The 15,663-nt window shown below is 38.1% G+C and overlaps 1 protein-coding gene across 1 annotated transcript in view; it reads right to left on the reverse strand.

Moving 5' to 3' along the window:
* LOC102018145 (cytochrome P450 4V2) overlaps positions 1-15,663 on the reverse strand; it is a gene marked incomplete at its 5' end in the record, with an annotated part of 41,923 nt that overhangs the window by 3,412 nt on the left and 22,848 nt on the right. Inside the window, 9 exon segments of the mRNA XM_005373433.2 lie at positions 1,643-1,822; positions 2,278-2,412; positions 4,630-4,732; positions 8,925-9,110; positions 10,990-11,116; positions 12,418-12,487; positions 12,859-13,049; positions 13,840-13,925; positions 15,282-15,394. Of these exon segments, the coding sequence (XP_005373490.2) occupies positions 1,643-1,822; positions 2,278-2,412; positions 4,630-4,732; positions 8,925-9,110; positions 10,990-11,116; positions 12,418-12,487; positions 12,859-13,049; positions 13,840-13,925; positions 15,282-15,394 (1,191 nt within the window).

Here is a 15,663-nt window from a genome sequence, read left to right on the forward strand (position 1 = left end):
TTTTTTTGGTTTTTTCTCCGGTACCGGGAACCAAACTCACGACCTTGCGCTTGCCAGGCAGGCGCTTTTGCCGCTGAGCTAAATCCCCAGCCCAAGCATACTTTGTTTTGGTTTTTCAAAAATGCAGTTATTAAAACCACACACACAAATTAGGTTAAACACAGCTAATCACATATTCTTATCATAAGGAATTATATTCTACCTTACTCCCAATCTACAACTTTTAAAAGCTCTGCCATGAAACTGAGTATTTTATGTTACTGAACTGTGTCCCCATCCAAAATTCCTATGTGGATGTCCTGGTTCCTGGTATTCTACACTTTGATTATCCTGGAGATAGGGTCTTTAAAAAGGTAATGAATGGTCAGAGACAGAGGTGCTTCCCTGTAATCCTTACTGCTCTAGAGGCTGAGACAGGAGGAGCAGAAACTCACGGCCTGCTTGGGCAACTCAGCAAGACTCTGTTTCAAAAAAATAAAAAGGGCTGAGGATAAAGCTTAGCACCATCTTATACTCAGTAACTCAAAAAAAAAAAAAAAAAAAGACAAAAGAGACAGATAATATGAAACAGTTAACCTTAATAAAATTTAAATGAGGCCACCAGGGTGGACTGTTACAGGCAGTTGAAGTAGATAGAAATATTATAGGCAGTCAGACAGGGCCAGGCCCTCAAAGGAGCCAGTGCAGAAAACGAGATACCTTGCAACTGTGGGGGAGACACACCTCCAGCTGTGGACAAAAGAGTAAACAGATGCGCCCACATACTTCCTTAGGGATGGACCTCAGGGATTGATATTCTCAATAGGTAGCAATCACCTTAAAAAAGCCAGGAAGAGTCACTAGCCCAACCCCCTACAGGAAAAGTCCCTGTTCTGTATTCATGTCTGCTTGCTACGTCACTCGCTTCCCCATTTGATTCCCATTTAATCAATTTTACCTAAACAATTATACTTGCAACCTTATTGGCTGACCATAGTTTTGTCCCACTTCATTCCCACCTTGTGATTTCCCGTTTTCCCCCTATCTTGGACCCACCTCACCTCGTGATTTTGCTCTATAAAATGCCTGGGAAGGGCAAGATCCTTGGCAACCCACTCAGGCCCCTTCTGTCCCTCTCTTGGACAGGAGCTTTCTTTCCCTCAATAAATATATTCTGCTCCTAACCGCCGTTGTTTCTGAAATTCATCCCTCAATTTTAAAGAACACAAATTTGTCTCAGACATCATTCAGGTTGGGAGTTTCTATTTCCTGTATCAGACCCTAACATAAACACTGCAGAGATGATGAGAACACAGGCACACATCAAGACCAAGCAAAGACACAGGGAGAAAGCAGCCGTCTGTGAGCCAAAGAACGAGGCCCCGACGGGGCACCTTGTGGACACTTTAGCCTCCAAAACTCTGAAAAAATTAATTTCTATTACTTAAGCCACCCCACCTACGGTACTCCACAGTGGCAGCGCCAGGAAACCACTCTACTTTCTGACAGTAATATTTTAAAACTCTAAAGTGGAGGTAGAAGGGAACCAGTATTTTGAAGACAGTTGCACACAGGTGGTGCCGTATCACATCTTGAAGAGATGCTTGTGAGAAAGCGCTTATCACATGGGCCGAGAGGTGGAACCAATCCAATGGATACAAACCTATACAGTTTCTAGGGCCAGCAGAGAAGGGCACGTATGCATACGGATGGCGTCCTTGTGCGTTCTCTGGAAAGAACCGTTCTGGCTGGAATTCCTCAGGATTGGGGAAGTACCTTGGATCTCTGTGCAATGCATAGGGAACGATGACGGCTTCAGTGTCCTTCACAACTTTGTAACCCGCTGGCAAGAAGTAAGCATCATGTCATATTCATAGAACAAGACAGACATTAGTGATAAAAGCCATTCTCCTGAGTCTTTTGGGGGCCAGGGCAGAATGTTATGGTTTGTGTCTGCATGTCCCCACAAATCCTCATGCAGTCATGGGGCGGGCTTTTACAGTTTATGATTGATTCATGGGTGTGAATGCTACACCCGCCCTGGGGCAGATAGTTTACAATGTAAGGAGGGAAAGAGGCTGCTTGCCGCTGCTCCTCTCTTATGCTCTTCTTGCCTTTGCTGTTTTCTGTTGCCATGAATGGTTGCCCTGTGCCATGTGCCACTCTGCCTTGGAGCCAGCCAAGTATGGACTGAAACCTCCACAAACTGTGAGCTAAATAAACCTTTCCTTGCTTAATATTGGGAGTCAGGTATTTTGTCTCAGCAAAGAGAGAAAAGTAACCAAGATAAACACTTACCTACTTCACAATCTTCATTGAGACGCCGGGCAAATAAAGGAACAGGAGGAAAAATGCGGAGTGTCTCCTTAATGACACAGTCTAGATATTTAAGTTTCTTCAGGTCTTCCAAGGTCACAGGGTGATCAGATTTCCCTGATTACAGAAAGTGTATAGAATGACAATAAGAAAACTCTCTGGGGTTGGGGATGGAGTTGAGGGCATCAAAGAAGAACATATGACTTGAAATATCAAATGTTAAATATCCACAGGTAAAGTAGAACTTCTAATATGATTCATAATGAAAATAACATGAAACAACATGCTAATTAAATAAACCAGTACAAAAAGTCACATAAGATTCTATTTATACAGACAGAAAGCAAATTGGTGGTCACCAGGCACTGGAGGAATGGAGAATGAGGACCACTTAATGGTACAGGGTTTCCTTTTGGGGCACTGAGATTATTTTAGAATATTTTAGAGATGAATGACAAGCACATTGTGAATGTTATAAATTTCATTAAATTTTGCATTTTAAAATGGTTAATTTCACATTACGTGACATTTACCTCAATTAAAAGTAAGAAAAGCAATAAGCAATAATACAACTCAATAAGCACAGAGTAACTGAAAAATTTGAAACTAACTTCAGAAGTAATATATGAGAAAAAGGGAAGCATAATAAGCAGAAAACATGACAAGTTGCAGAACTAAGATTCTAGCAATGATTACTGTGTTACTAATCATGCAAGATTAAAAACACTCATGACACTGGCAATGAGATAGAAATTATAGAGGATATAAAAAGATGTGACCCACTTCAAAAGAACTTGTGAGCTTTTAGAAGACCAAACTTACACACCCTCAGGTACCTGAGAGAAAGTAAAACTGATACGGAAAAACAAATAAAATGACTACATAAATGAAGCTCAAGTTTAGATATCTCCACTCTTTAAAAGTCTTACCTCTTAATATCAAATCCCAGTCTTCACACTGCCTGAGCACAAACCTGTCTTTCCAACTTTATCTCTGAACTCTACATTGCGCCAAGTGTCCTGAATTCCAGCTGTTTCTTACTATTCATTGTTGCTCTGCAAACCAGAAAGCTTCCCACTTTGATGCCACTGTTCCTCTGGCTCCTCTTTCTAGAATGCTTTTTCTCTACTACTGTTTTCCTTCATTTTCCTTTCCCACTCTTTTCTCTATGCAACTGCATCAGCTACCACACTTTGGTAAGCTAAGCCAGCTTTGTTCCGTTTCATCCTCTGGCTATGGAGAACCAAGTGACGCATGATTACAAAAAAGTCAAAATTGATGGTAGAATCTTGTGGTAGACTGATAACGGGCCCCCAAAATATCAAATCTTGTTTCCTTGAACCTGTGAATGTTACCTTATTTGGAAAAAAGGGACTTTGCAGAGTGATTAAATTAAAGATCTTAAAATGTGGAGACAATCCTGAATTATCTAGATGGACCCTGAATACCAGCAGGTAACCTTAAAACACACACACACACACACACACACACACACACGGAAGGCAAGGTGGAGGATGCTAGGTACCCATTCAAACGTAGAGGTTTGAATAATGTTCCCTTAAGCCAAGGGATACTAGCAGCCACCAGAAGTTTAAGAAGCAATGGGTAATTTTTTTTCCAGAAGGACTGCAACCCTGAAAACATGTTGATTTAGGCTTAGTAATACTGATTTTGGATTTCTAGTGTCCAGAAAAATAGGAGAATATATTTCTGTTAAGCCTTCTAGTTTGTGGAGTTTGTTACAACTGCCATAGGACATTAATATATCATTTATCTCCACTTCTCCTTTCTTGTTGCTTTGAAGATAAATATGATGCCTCTTTTTGTCATTTGTGGTCAGATACAGTTCCCACTCGAAATAGCTTTCCCTTATCCTTCTAACAGCTCCACTTGCTCCTCTGTGTTCCCTTCTTCACATCACTCCAGGACACAGTCCACGAAGAGGAGCTTTATGTACACATGCCAATTTCACCCTGGGGTCAATCCCATGCATCAGGGGCTGGGGATTTAGCTCAGCGACAAAGCGCCTGCCTGGCAAGTGCAAGGTCGTGAGTTCGGTTCCCGGTACCAGAGAAAAACCAAAAAAAAATCCCATGCATCTATGCAGGCCTAGCCCAGGGCAGTCACGTATCAGCAACTTAACAAGTACTTATAAAGGAATGGATGGGGCCTTGCAAAGGAGAAAGGTCCTGGAAGGGACTCTGTACAGAAGCCTTCCTGCCTTGGACAGCGTCCTTAGAACAGGTCCCCCTGAACCTCCTTAATGAGCAGGAATAATGTTTGCTTTGCTGCACTTAGGATCTACAATCTCACCAGTGAAGGGGTCAAACATACCGAACACTTCATCCAGTTCACTGTCCACCTTTTTCTGGACTTCTGGATAAGAACCCAATAGGTATAAAGCCCAGTTTATTGCAGCTGCAGTTGTATCATGGCCCTAGAATTAAAAATAAATAAATAAAAGCTTACAAAGCAGAATTATATGGAGAAAACCAGGAATGACTATGTTAATCCTTTTGCATTGCCAGTACATTTGACAGCTGTAGTCTAACTGCAGGACATAAACTGTTTCTATACAGCATCTCACCTCTGTGAAAAACAAATACAACAATCTCTGAAGAGGCTGAGGTTTGTCCTTAGCGACAGCATTTCGATGCCTCATCATGTTGCACATTTTACAGGAAGTTGCTGGACTGTGTTAGTGAAGGGAGCAGTGCAGAAGATCCTGGTAAGCCAGACTTTTCTGAGGTGGACAAATGTCTGGCTCTCCTGAGCCAACTGCCAGACTGTACTTCTCTACCTTTCTGAGGGAGAATTTACCTGCTGATGCTGGACACCAGACATATATCTGTGTGCAACTCTGAGCAATATTCTCCACCTCAAGAAACTGATAAATGAGCTAGTTAATGCTTACTGAGTTTGAGGCAAAATACTATGTACTTTGCAGAAACTAATTTAATTAAACTTCACAAAAACCTTAGGTTATGTTCATGAATACTATTTATATTTTAGAGAATAAAAACTGTGACACGATAAAAAAAAAAAAGTCAAATAATTTCTCCAGGACCAGACAGCTTAGTAGAAAGTATACGGAGGAACTGATTTCCAGAATGATGACAAAACAAAGCTCACACGATTGCCCATTACAGTCATGGAGCATCCTGCAGTAAGGTGTATGCACATGTGTGTGAACATGGACAGGGTAGAGATATAAGAAAGTCTATTTCAATATCAAGTAATAATATTCAAAATCTGCTACATGTTTCCTGTGTGCCAGTGTTGTTTGATTCTCAGTGTTCTTTGAAAAAGTCTAATCATTATGGCTATTCTAAGGCCTCACTTTTGAAGTACGATTACCAGTTTGGGGATATAGCTCAGGGGTTCAATCCCTAGCACTGCAAAAGACAAAAGAAAAAAAGAATACTGAGGCTCAGAAAGGTTACGTGTGGTGTCTGAGGTCATATTTGTGGTACATGTCAGAGCTGGGATTTGATCTCAGAACCTGCTCTACTTTGTAGCTGGTTTTGATATCCATTTTCTGTTTTAAGATTTCTTTCCATCGAAGTGTTCTCTCCTAACAAATAAGTTTAAAATCACAGATTCAATCCATCTCTCTTTTTAACACATAGAGAACTTGTGATTAAGATCGGGAATGACTGGAACCTGTCTCAGTCACTTCTTTGGCACTGTGACAAAATACCTGATACCTGTAACTTAAAGAAGGACAAGCTTACTTGGACCCTACTCAGTAAGAAGAGATGACACAATTTCATTTGTGTATTTGTGCTTTTTGACTATTCTTTTGGAGTCATAACCAAGAAATTAATGCCCACACCAATCTTAAGAAGTATGTCCCCTATTTTTTTCTTCTAATATTTTTGGTTTCACATCCTACATTTAAATTCTTTTTTTTTTTTTAATTTTAGAAATAAAAGGAGGAAAATACTAAAAGACTGACAACATTTTACAAAATAGCATAGGATCAGTACAGACATTACAGAGTTACAAACAGAGTGGTAGGGAATTTAAATTCTTAATATGCTTTGAGTTAATTCTTGTATAAGGGGAGAGATAAGTATCCATTTTTATTCATGTGCATGTGAATATTTAGTTTTCCCGGGACTACTTATTGAAGACTCTCCTGTTGTGTATTCTTGACAATTTAATTGAAAATTAGTTGGTTATAAATTCATGGATTTATTTCTGTTTTTTTTTTTTTTTTTCTGTTCTATTGGTTTATATGTCTGCTCTATAGCACTACCATGGTGTTTTGATTGCTGTACCTTTGTAGTATATTTTGAAGTCAGGTAATATGACTCCAGTTTTATTTTTTGTTCAAGATTGCATTGGCCTTTCAGAACGTTTTTATTTCTCTGGAAAATGTTATTAAATTTTGGAAGAAATTTCATTGAACCTGTAGACTTCACAACCAAAATGGCCATCAACAAATGACTAAATTTAACAATAGGATGTACATACAATGAAATACTACTCAACTTTAAAAAAAAATTGTCATTTGTGATAACATCCATAAATCCAGAGACGTTAGCCAAATTGAAATAAGCTTAAATGTCTTTATTGGTGGTGGAGACAGGAGGGATAGGAGTGAAATCTCATTCACTGAGATTATGTCATCTGAGTCCCTGATGCTTCCTACAATTGTGAAGTTGTATAGGAAAAATTTCCACCTTACTACACGACACTCCTCATATCTGAGACTTCAGTATGTTCACAAAGAAGCTTATTTTTGTAAAACTATTAAAAGTTTTGCTTTTCTCAAAAAAAAAAAAAAAAAGAAGAAAAGAAAATTATCACATGGTCTCACTTACACACGGAAACTAAAGTTGCACTAAGAGAAGCACAGAGTTGAATGGTGGTTCTCAGAGGCTGGCCTTGGGAAGGCAGACGGGAAAGGAGCAGTGCTGGTCAGAGGACAAAGACTTTTAACTGGACAGGATGAATAAATTCTGGCAATCTGTCACACAACTTGGCAATTATGATTGTCTCAGTTACTTTTCTCTCATTGCTGGGACAAAATACCTGATGCCCAAAATTAAGAAAGGGAAGGTCTATTTAGCTCACAGTTTGTGGAGGTTTCAGTCCATACTTGGCTGGCTCCAAGGCAGAGTGGCACAAGGCAGAGGGCAACAATTCATAGCAGTGGAAAACAGCAAAGCAACAAGAACAAACGGGAGGAGGGGCAGCAGGGAGAGCAAGTCTCCTTTCCTCCCTTACACTGTATGCAAACTACCTGCCCCAGGGCAGGTATAGCACTCACACCCATAATCCCAGCATTGGACCATGGATCAATCATGAACTCTAGAAGCCTGCCCCATGACTGCATGAGACTTTGGTGGGACATCCAGACAAACCATAACAATAACTGATAGTAATGTGCTATATAGCTCAAAATTGCTAAGAGGGTGAATTTTAAATGTTCTCAATACATAAATAATAAATATGTGAAGGTGATGGATATGGTAATTAATCTGATTCGCATCAAAACATCACATCATGCTTCAGGAATACACACAATTATTATTTATAAAAAATGAAATTTAATTTTAAAAGAGTACATAAGCACTTGTATTATAACCAGACAGCAATAAGAGAAACAGTTAATGTAAGGCTTAGTATGTGATGAGTCACTGAAAACATGGATACGTTTTACTTTCTTTCACTTAAAGGATATTACTACATGTTACTTATGAATATCATTTCTTTTGTTTGTAGTCCAGATATAGAAAGTTTTGTTCTTTGTAATAATTAATATTTAAAACTGTATTTGTAAAAAGTACCTTAAAAAAAGTTAAGGACCAGAAATTCCTTCAGAATCACAAACTGGCTGGATTCTCCATTGGAGGTATTTTTTTTTAATTGTAGCACTGGGTATAGATCCCAGGGCCTTCAAAATAAGCAACATTGCCATCCCTATTTTATTTTATTTTTATTTTATTTTATTTTATTTTATTATTTTATTTTGAGACAGAGTCTCATTAAGTCTCTCAGTTGCCCAGGTTAGGCTTCAACTTGTGACCCTCCTGCCTCAGCCTCCCAGAGTGCTGGGATTACAAGCCTCTGATACTATGCCTGGCTTACTGGAAGATTGTTATTACCTTCCATGGCTAATGCAGTTCATAGCAGTAGCTATGTGTTCATGTGTTAAAACTCTAGAAGGAGGAAGTGAGGAGGTTAACGGGCTTGGGAGGGCAAGAGAAAGCATGAAGCAATATAGAGAACAGAGAGAAATTTCTGGCTGCTCTTCTGGTTAGCGAAATTTGACAAACTAGCTTTCTTGAGAAGAATTGTGTATACTGCTATGGCCACCAGAAGTCAAAATGTTCTGAAGGAGGAAGTTGATCTAGTGCTTACTCAGGTTCTTGAATTCTGTACTTTCTGATGATAATATAATAACTTTCTTCAGTTATACTGTGCCACTTTAACACTGTTTAAATTTTTTAAAATTAAGCTAAAGATTCTAAAAAGAACAGGAATTGTCTGGTTTTTGTTTTTGCAGAGCTGGAGATGAAAGGGCTTCTCCCATGCTAGGCAAGTGCTCTACCATGGAGCTACCCTCAGAGGTAAGAAATTTTAATGGTGCCTGGAAATCACCTGAAAATATAAAATACCTCAAACATGAAGGTGTCAACTTCTTCTCGAATATCTTCATGACTCAACTTGTTGCCTTCATCATCGGTCACACTTAAAAGCAAGTCAAGGAAAGCCTTGCCTTTCCTTCTGGAGGAGCCAGGGCCTGAGTGAGCACCGTTACTTTCTTCATTCGCCTTTATTTCACTGACCCGTTCAGCAATGACCTGTACGGTTTAAGTGACAGTCATATGAGGTTGCTTGGATGTTGAGAAGGTGCTAGTGACATATTTTCCTGTGAAAATATGCCAGCTTCTTTAACTTGCTTTTTCTAAAACTTTTCCTGTTCTTTCCATTTCCTAAGTGGTAACTTAGGCTCTTGTGAAAATATATTTAAGTCTCCTGTTCACATTTAAGGCATTATTTCATGAAACTATTAAAACAAATTTAACATCTGACAAGTGCATAATTTTCAAGTTCTATTTTTGTAATCTTTCTCATATGGAATAGAGTCTTACTCTACTAAATCGTGCCCTAGAGATTTAATGAGTTAATAAGAAAAAGTTAAGTGGTACAGAGAACACTACCATCATGCAAGGAATTAATTATAGGTCACTCTTAATTACTGTGTTTTGTGTTAGAGAAAAAAACCAGTTAACTCATCGATCCACCCTTTATGCTTGCCATCCACATCCCTGGAATATTCCTGCCTCCCCCGCCTGCCTGGCTTTCTCCTTCCCTTCTTTCAGATCTCTGCTCACTGTCACAATAGCAGAGACTTTGCCTGATCACTGCTACCCCAATCCTCAGCACTATCTTCCTGACTCTCCTTTCTCTCCATATCACTGACCTCCTGACATTTTACTACACTTACTATTTGTTATCGTTACCCTCCATGTGGCAGCAAATTTATTTTCATTCACTGATATATTTCCAAATTGTAGAGCACCAACTGGCATTTTGAGAATGCTCATTAGATATTTGTTGGATGAATACAACAATTAAAATCCATATATTTGATTACATATTTCAATTTTCTTTTTCCTATCAGGCAATTGAAAAATTTTCTGGTTAAGTGGCTTGAATGAATAGATACTAAGCTCACTGAGGGGAAAAAAATCTTTCCTTTATTCTTTGTGAAGTTCATTCTACCAATGTCTCAGTATGTTATTTTCAATATTTGTAAAATGGATGACATGGCCTATTTAGTCTGGAATTTGGTAATTATTGATATTAATATTAAGGCTTGAAATGTAAGAGAAAATGTAATTTTAAAATACAACCTGTTTGCTATTGTCTTATTATTTCCTGATGATGAGGAAATAATTCCAATGTATTTTAACCAAAGCTTATAGTAAAGAAAGAATAACTCATATAGGCTCTTTTTCAATACACTTAAATTGTAATTTGATGTGTATTTTCAACCAAATCCTGCTTTTTTCATAAACACATTTTGACACAAAGACTGATGAGCTATATTCAAACCAAAATCCTTATCCCTTGTTTATGTTTCATTTGGAAATAAAATAGTAATAACATTTTTTTCTAAATTAAGATATGTACTGCTTTAAATGCCTCTTGCTTTTGAAAACTACTGTCATCTCCAAATATTTCCCACAAGACTCTTAGACCCAGATCTGTTTCCTTATTCTTTTGCACAGCACCCTGTTTGTCAATGAAGTGTTCATGGCCAACATCACATTTTGTTACAGTTTGTTGATGGATAACCTCCCCTACTTTACTAATCTGTTAGGGCCGGAGGGATTACACGTCTTATTTATTACTATTCGGGTACAGTGGTCGGCACTTGGTGGGCACTTAATTATTACTTGAATATATAATTTGAATGTAATTATACTGGCCACTTTTTACATTAAATTCTTTTCAATTGATCACCTTTCATTTTACGGAAACAGACTTTATAGTCTTGTATATATAGATGAAACAAAACTCTTGAACTTACAAATTTGTGGAAATAGTGATGATGGCTTTATAACACTATGGATGCACTCAATGCCCATGAATCATACACTGCAAATGGTTATCATGGTGAGTTTCTGTTATGCATTTTACTGAGAAAACGTATTTATGAGAAAAATGGCTTACATTTTTGGTAAAAGTGTGTAGGATCTCTAGATCCCTCTTGTGTTCTCGTCCTTCTTTAAACATAAGGTACCATAGGTCAAGCCAAAGCCAGGGCATCTTCATTCTTCGAAAAATCTTATCACTCATCCTGTAATAGAATAAAAGCACATTTTCTTTTACATTAGAAATGTGTATTTCTTGAGCACCTATTTGGTGCCTTGGCTTAATGAAGGGAATACATATGAATGAGGCTGATTAGTCTTCCAAACTTAGCACTAAACAATGAAGGAGTGCACTATTGTACATTCAAGGAAGCTTAAAAAAATGAACTCTTCAGAGGAATGAAAAATCCACAAAACATCCTTAGAGATGGCATCTGGTCTCTATGCTTGTTCATCTACAGTAAATTCTCAACTTCCAAAACTCTCAGATCTTTTGTACCAAAGGCTGAGATAAAATCTGTGTCTTTTAAAGATCTACCCATTCATCTGATCATTCCTCTGAGTGATGACAAAACAACTGGGTGTCTTCTACAAAAACGTGCTCATGGTTGTCCCTATTAAACCCCTCTCATTCATTTCCTGTGACGGAATGGAAATTCCTCTACATGATTACCTCCTTCAAGACAGGCTGAGAGGCCAGTTTTTCAGACCTTTCCTGTATAGGACCTATCCCCGGTATTGTTCAGCATCAGTTTGACCTTTTCTTCCTAAGCAAGTGTTACAATTCTTAAGTTAATATTTGATGATCCAATGCTTGTTTCCTATGCTATTATGTTCTATGTAGCACTATACAATCAGTTAGCACTGTGTGTGATGGCTGGTATAATATAGACGACCAATCAATATTTGTTAAAATGAAGTGAAATGCACAGTAGACTTAAAGATGAGATACATCAAATCAAATCCTGGCTCTGTTTCTTAGTAACTGAATAATTGTAAGCAGTTTTAAATAAAACTGATTGCTTCAGTTACAAAAATGATACCTACTCTGTGCAGAAAATATGAAAAAGGAAAGTAAAGATCAATAAATACAAAAATGCAACAAGAAAGACAAATTCATACATAGAACCATGATTAACCCTTTAATATTGTTTCTTCTGGGTTTTTTTCCCCTACACGTAATTTTTTACATATAGTAGTTACTGTACTACAAGAATTGCTTATATCTTTTACCAGTATCATGATATAACTATCATAATTTACATCATAATATAATCTCAGTATATTTAAGTGTAATAATTTTAAATATCTGCATAATCTAGATATACCATAATTTATATAACCATTACTCTCCTGCTCACATACATGCTGAAATTATGAGGTTAACTTTGATTTTAATGTTTCCTTTTGAAATAATATAAAGATAGAACAGAGACACAAATAATTTGCAATAATTTTTAAAGTCCAACTCAACAATTTAAGGGAGAACGGACAGCATCCCATTTACCTATAAACTGCACGGACGTACTTGGAGTCTTCATTGCTTTGAGCACCAATACTCTTCCCCATAGCGGTTTCTACAGAATATGGGGGAGGAGAACATTCAGTGCATGCACGTATCTTTTGCTTATGTTACAGTGGCAAAATCCTGCTCCTCTCACTGTATTTTATAGTTGCTTTTCTCCTTCATTTGCTCTTCTTGGACCTGCTGCTTCTCCCACTTCTTGCTCCTGTTCTTCCTTCCCTTTGACCATCCCAGCGACTTGGCTCTTCTCATTGCCCTATGAGTGGCTGCTATTTCTCAGTAGCAAACTTATCAGTTACACCAGCCTGAAGAATCCCACGTCCTTTGCAGTCTCCTCATTTCCCTTCCCAGTGGAATGTTATTTTCTATTTGGGCTACTTTATCTTTATGCCATGACTTCAGATACAAATCAATCAGGCTTACCACAGATTATATCCAAGGCACAAAGAGTGATATAAAAAAAGCAGTTAAATGCCTCTTGGTTAACATGCTTTTCAAGCTTATCAGCCAGGATATTTGCTTGTTCATTCATGATAGCTAAGAAATCTTCCAGAATTGTGAAATGGAAAGCAGGTGTTAACATTTTTCTCCTGGAGCGCCATTTCATTCCAGTACTAGAAATAGAATACATGGTTACAAATAAAAGGGAGTTCTCATCCAAAACAAATACAGCACAAATGTAGCTAAGCCAGCAAAACTCTAAAAGCAGCTTTGCCTGCAGATGCTCAAATGTTTTGCTCAGAATAGCAAACATACAAAATATTCACAAATAGCTACAAAATATATTTTAGACATTGTTCCATAATACTAATAGTTAAAAGAGCATGTATAAAGAAGAAAAATTTAAGAATTTCTCTTCACTTATAGGTTCTGAGTTTCTAAAATTAAGAAGTTTTTTTCTCCCCACATTGATACCTCACTTCTCAGGAGTCCACACACTCCAGTCCTCTGCTTCCAGAATCGCTGCTTTAAAATTCCCCAGAGTCCTTCTGAGGGCCCTGCTTTTCTCTTGCTGGGCCCTGTCTTAGAAGATGCAGTCCTACCTTTGCATGCCAGGTCAGGTTTGAAGTCACTGTGCTCAGTGTTCTCTGAGGCTGACTGCCTTTTTTCATTACCTTTGCAAAATTTCCCCGCTCCAGACACTTTGTTGCTTTACTGTGCTTTGACATCAAGATCTCTTAATTCTACTCAGACATTGCTGGTGGTTACTATTCAATCCCATGGCTAGAGAGGGCCAGACACTTTAAATCTGTCTATCCAAGACCCACAGTTAGCTAGACCTTCCAGCCTCTTTCCTCCTTCCTGAGACCAGTCTAGCTACAGAAAAGCTATCTTTTGTCTATTCCTGAAATAACAATTTACACACAGAAGAAACTGTTTCTACTGGGAGACATCTTTACTTACCTTGTAAGTAGTCCTAAACCAAGCCACGGCTTTATGAACTTGTACACAAAGGATTTGTCAATTTGTTTCGAACTAGTTAAAATTACCTTAGAGGAAGAGACATATACAAACATCAAAACAACTTCAACTATACAAAAACTTGGTTAGTATACAACTGTATTTTATATTTCAAAACCTTTATTTTCTTCGAAGTTCATTTTCATTCTTGTGCCTCAAAGAAGTCCGGTCCGAGTTTTGAACATATACTCGTCATTCAGTTTTGGGAATTAAGTAGAACTGAGGAAAAGATAATTCTCTGATTCTCGTCATAAATCAGGAGCCAAGCAGACACTACATGGAGACAGGAAGAAGGAAGGAGGGCAGAGAAGTCTGGCAGAGGACCACGTTAGGAAGATGGAAAGCGTGAAACTCTCTTCAAGTATGCCAGTGGAGGTATTCAGCTGTCCATGGTCTGAAAATGGGAGTGAAATTCAGCGTAAAGACATAAGCGAGAGCAACATATTTGAGTGTTGCTAGCACACAGCTAGCACGGAAAACAGTGAGCGTGCTGGACTTGCCTAGAGATGAAGTAAAGTACAAGGGACGAGCATCCCGGATGGAGCAGAGAACGCTCCCCGGGCTTTCTCCATTCTGGACAGATCCTTCTCTCCAGGAACCAGCCCAATTTCAGCAGGTCTACAGGAGCCAGAATCTTATGCCTGGCTCCCCTCCCTATTTTCCCTGAACTAGGATTCTGGAGTGTGGTACAAGGAAATCGCCCACATTTCTATCAAAACAACCAGGAAAGACTCGCTCCAACACCAGCCCCCAGGGAATTCTGTTTTTAATTTTGTTCCAGGAAGAGAAGCTCGATTGCATTCTTACTCCCTGACCCAAATCCAAACCTTTTCTCATCATACCACCAGACAGTTTTCCCAGGGGCACAACATTAAACACAAGGTTTACAAACTTTCTGAGGACAATGTCAATAGCAGGGATTCACAATATCTACTCTGTCAACATCACCTTAGCACACCCTTTAAATGCAGAATAACAGTATTTTTCTCTGCTATCATATGAGACCTTGAGCACCGTGAGGGAAACACCATATTATTTAATTAGTCACACTTTGGAATCTTACAGTTGTGTCTGGTGAATAGCAAGTGCTGGTCTTGTAGAATAATCTATTTATGGTTTGAAAAGGCATACCCCTCTAGAGAGTTTCCAAAAAAAGAGAACAAATATATTGAGAGTTTACAAATGTACAAAGATATGCGGAGAGTGTTACTCTCTCCAGGATTCTCCCTATATCTAAGAAGGACTAAAGGGAACCTACATAACCTAAAACATTTCATGAAAGACTCTTTGTACTGAGCTAAGTGAAATTTAAGAGTGCATTTATACATTTATTCTCACAGTGTCAAATATAAGCGAAATATCTATCCTATTTACCACGAACTCACCTCCACATTTTCTGCGTGATAGAGGGCCACCATCGGCACTGGCCCAATCCAGAGTTTCAGCAGCGGCATGTGTCGGAATTCTTCTGTGTAATTAATTATCTGTTGAAAAAATTCTAGGAGAAAATGTTTCATTTTAAATTCAGCCAAGAAATGAATTTTGCTAATAGTATTGCTAAATGTGCATTATCCCATTTTGATAAATGCACAGTACTAATTTTTTTTTACTCTGTATTTTTTTTAATTTTAGAAATAAAAGGAGGAAAATACAAACAGATCGACAACGTTTTACAAAATAGCGAAGGATCAGTACAGACATTACAGAGTTATAAACAGAGTGGTAGGGAATTAACAATGCTTATTGTATTACATATTGATATCTTCA

This window comes from Chinchilla lanigera, unplaced genomic scaffold, assembly GCF_000276665.1.
Source record: "Chinchilla lanigera isolate Chin_1 unplaced genomic scaffold, ChiLan1.0 scaffold00002, whole genome shotgun sequence".
NCBI classification, from domain to species: Eukaryota; Metazoa; Chordata; class Mammalia; order Rodentia; family Chinchillidae; genus Chinchilla; species Chinchilla lanigera.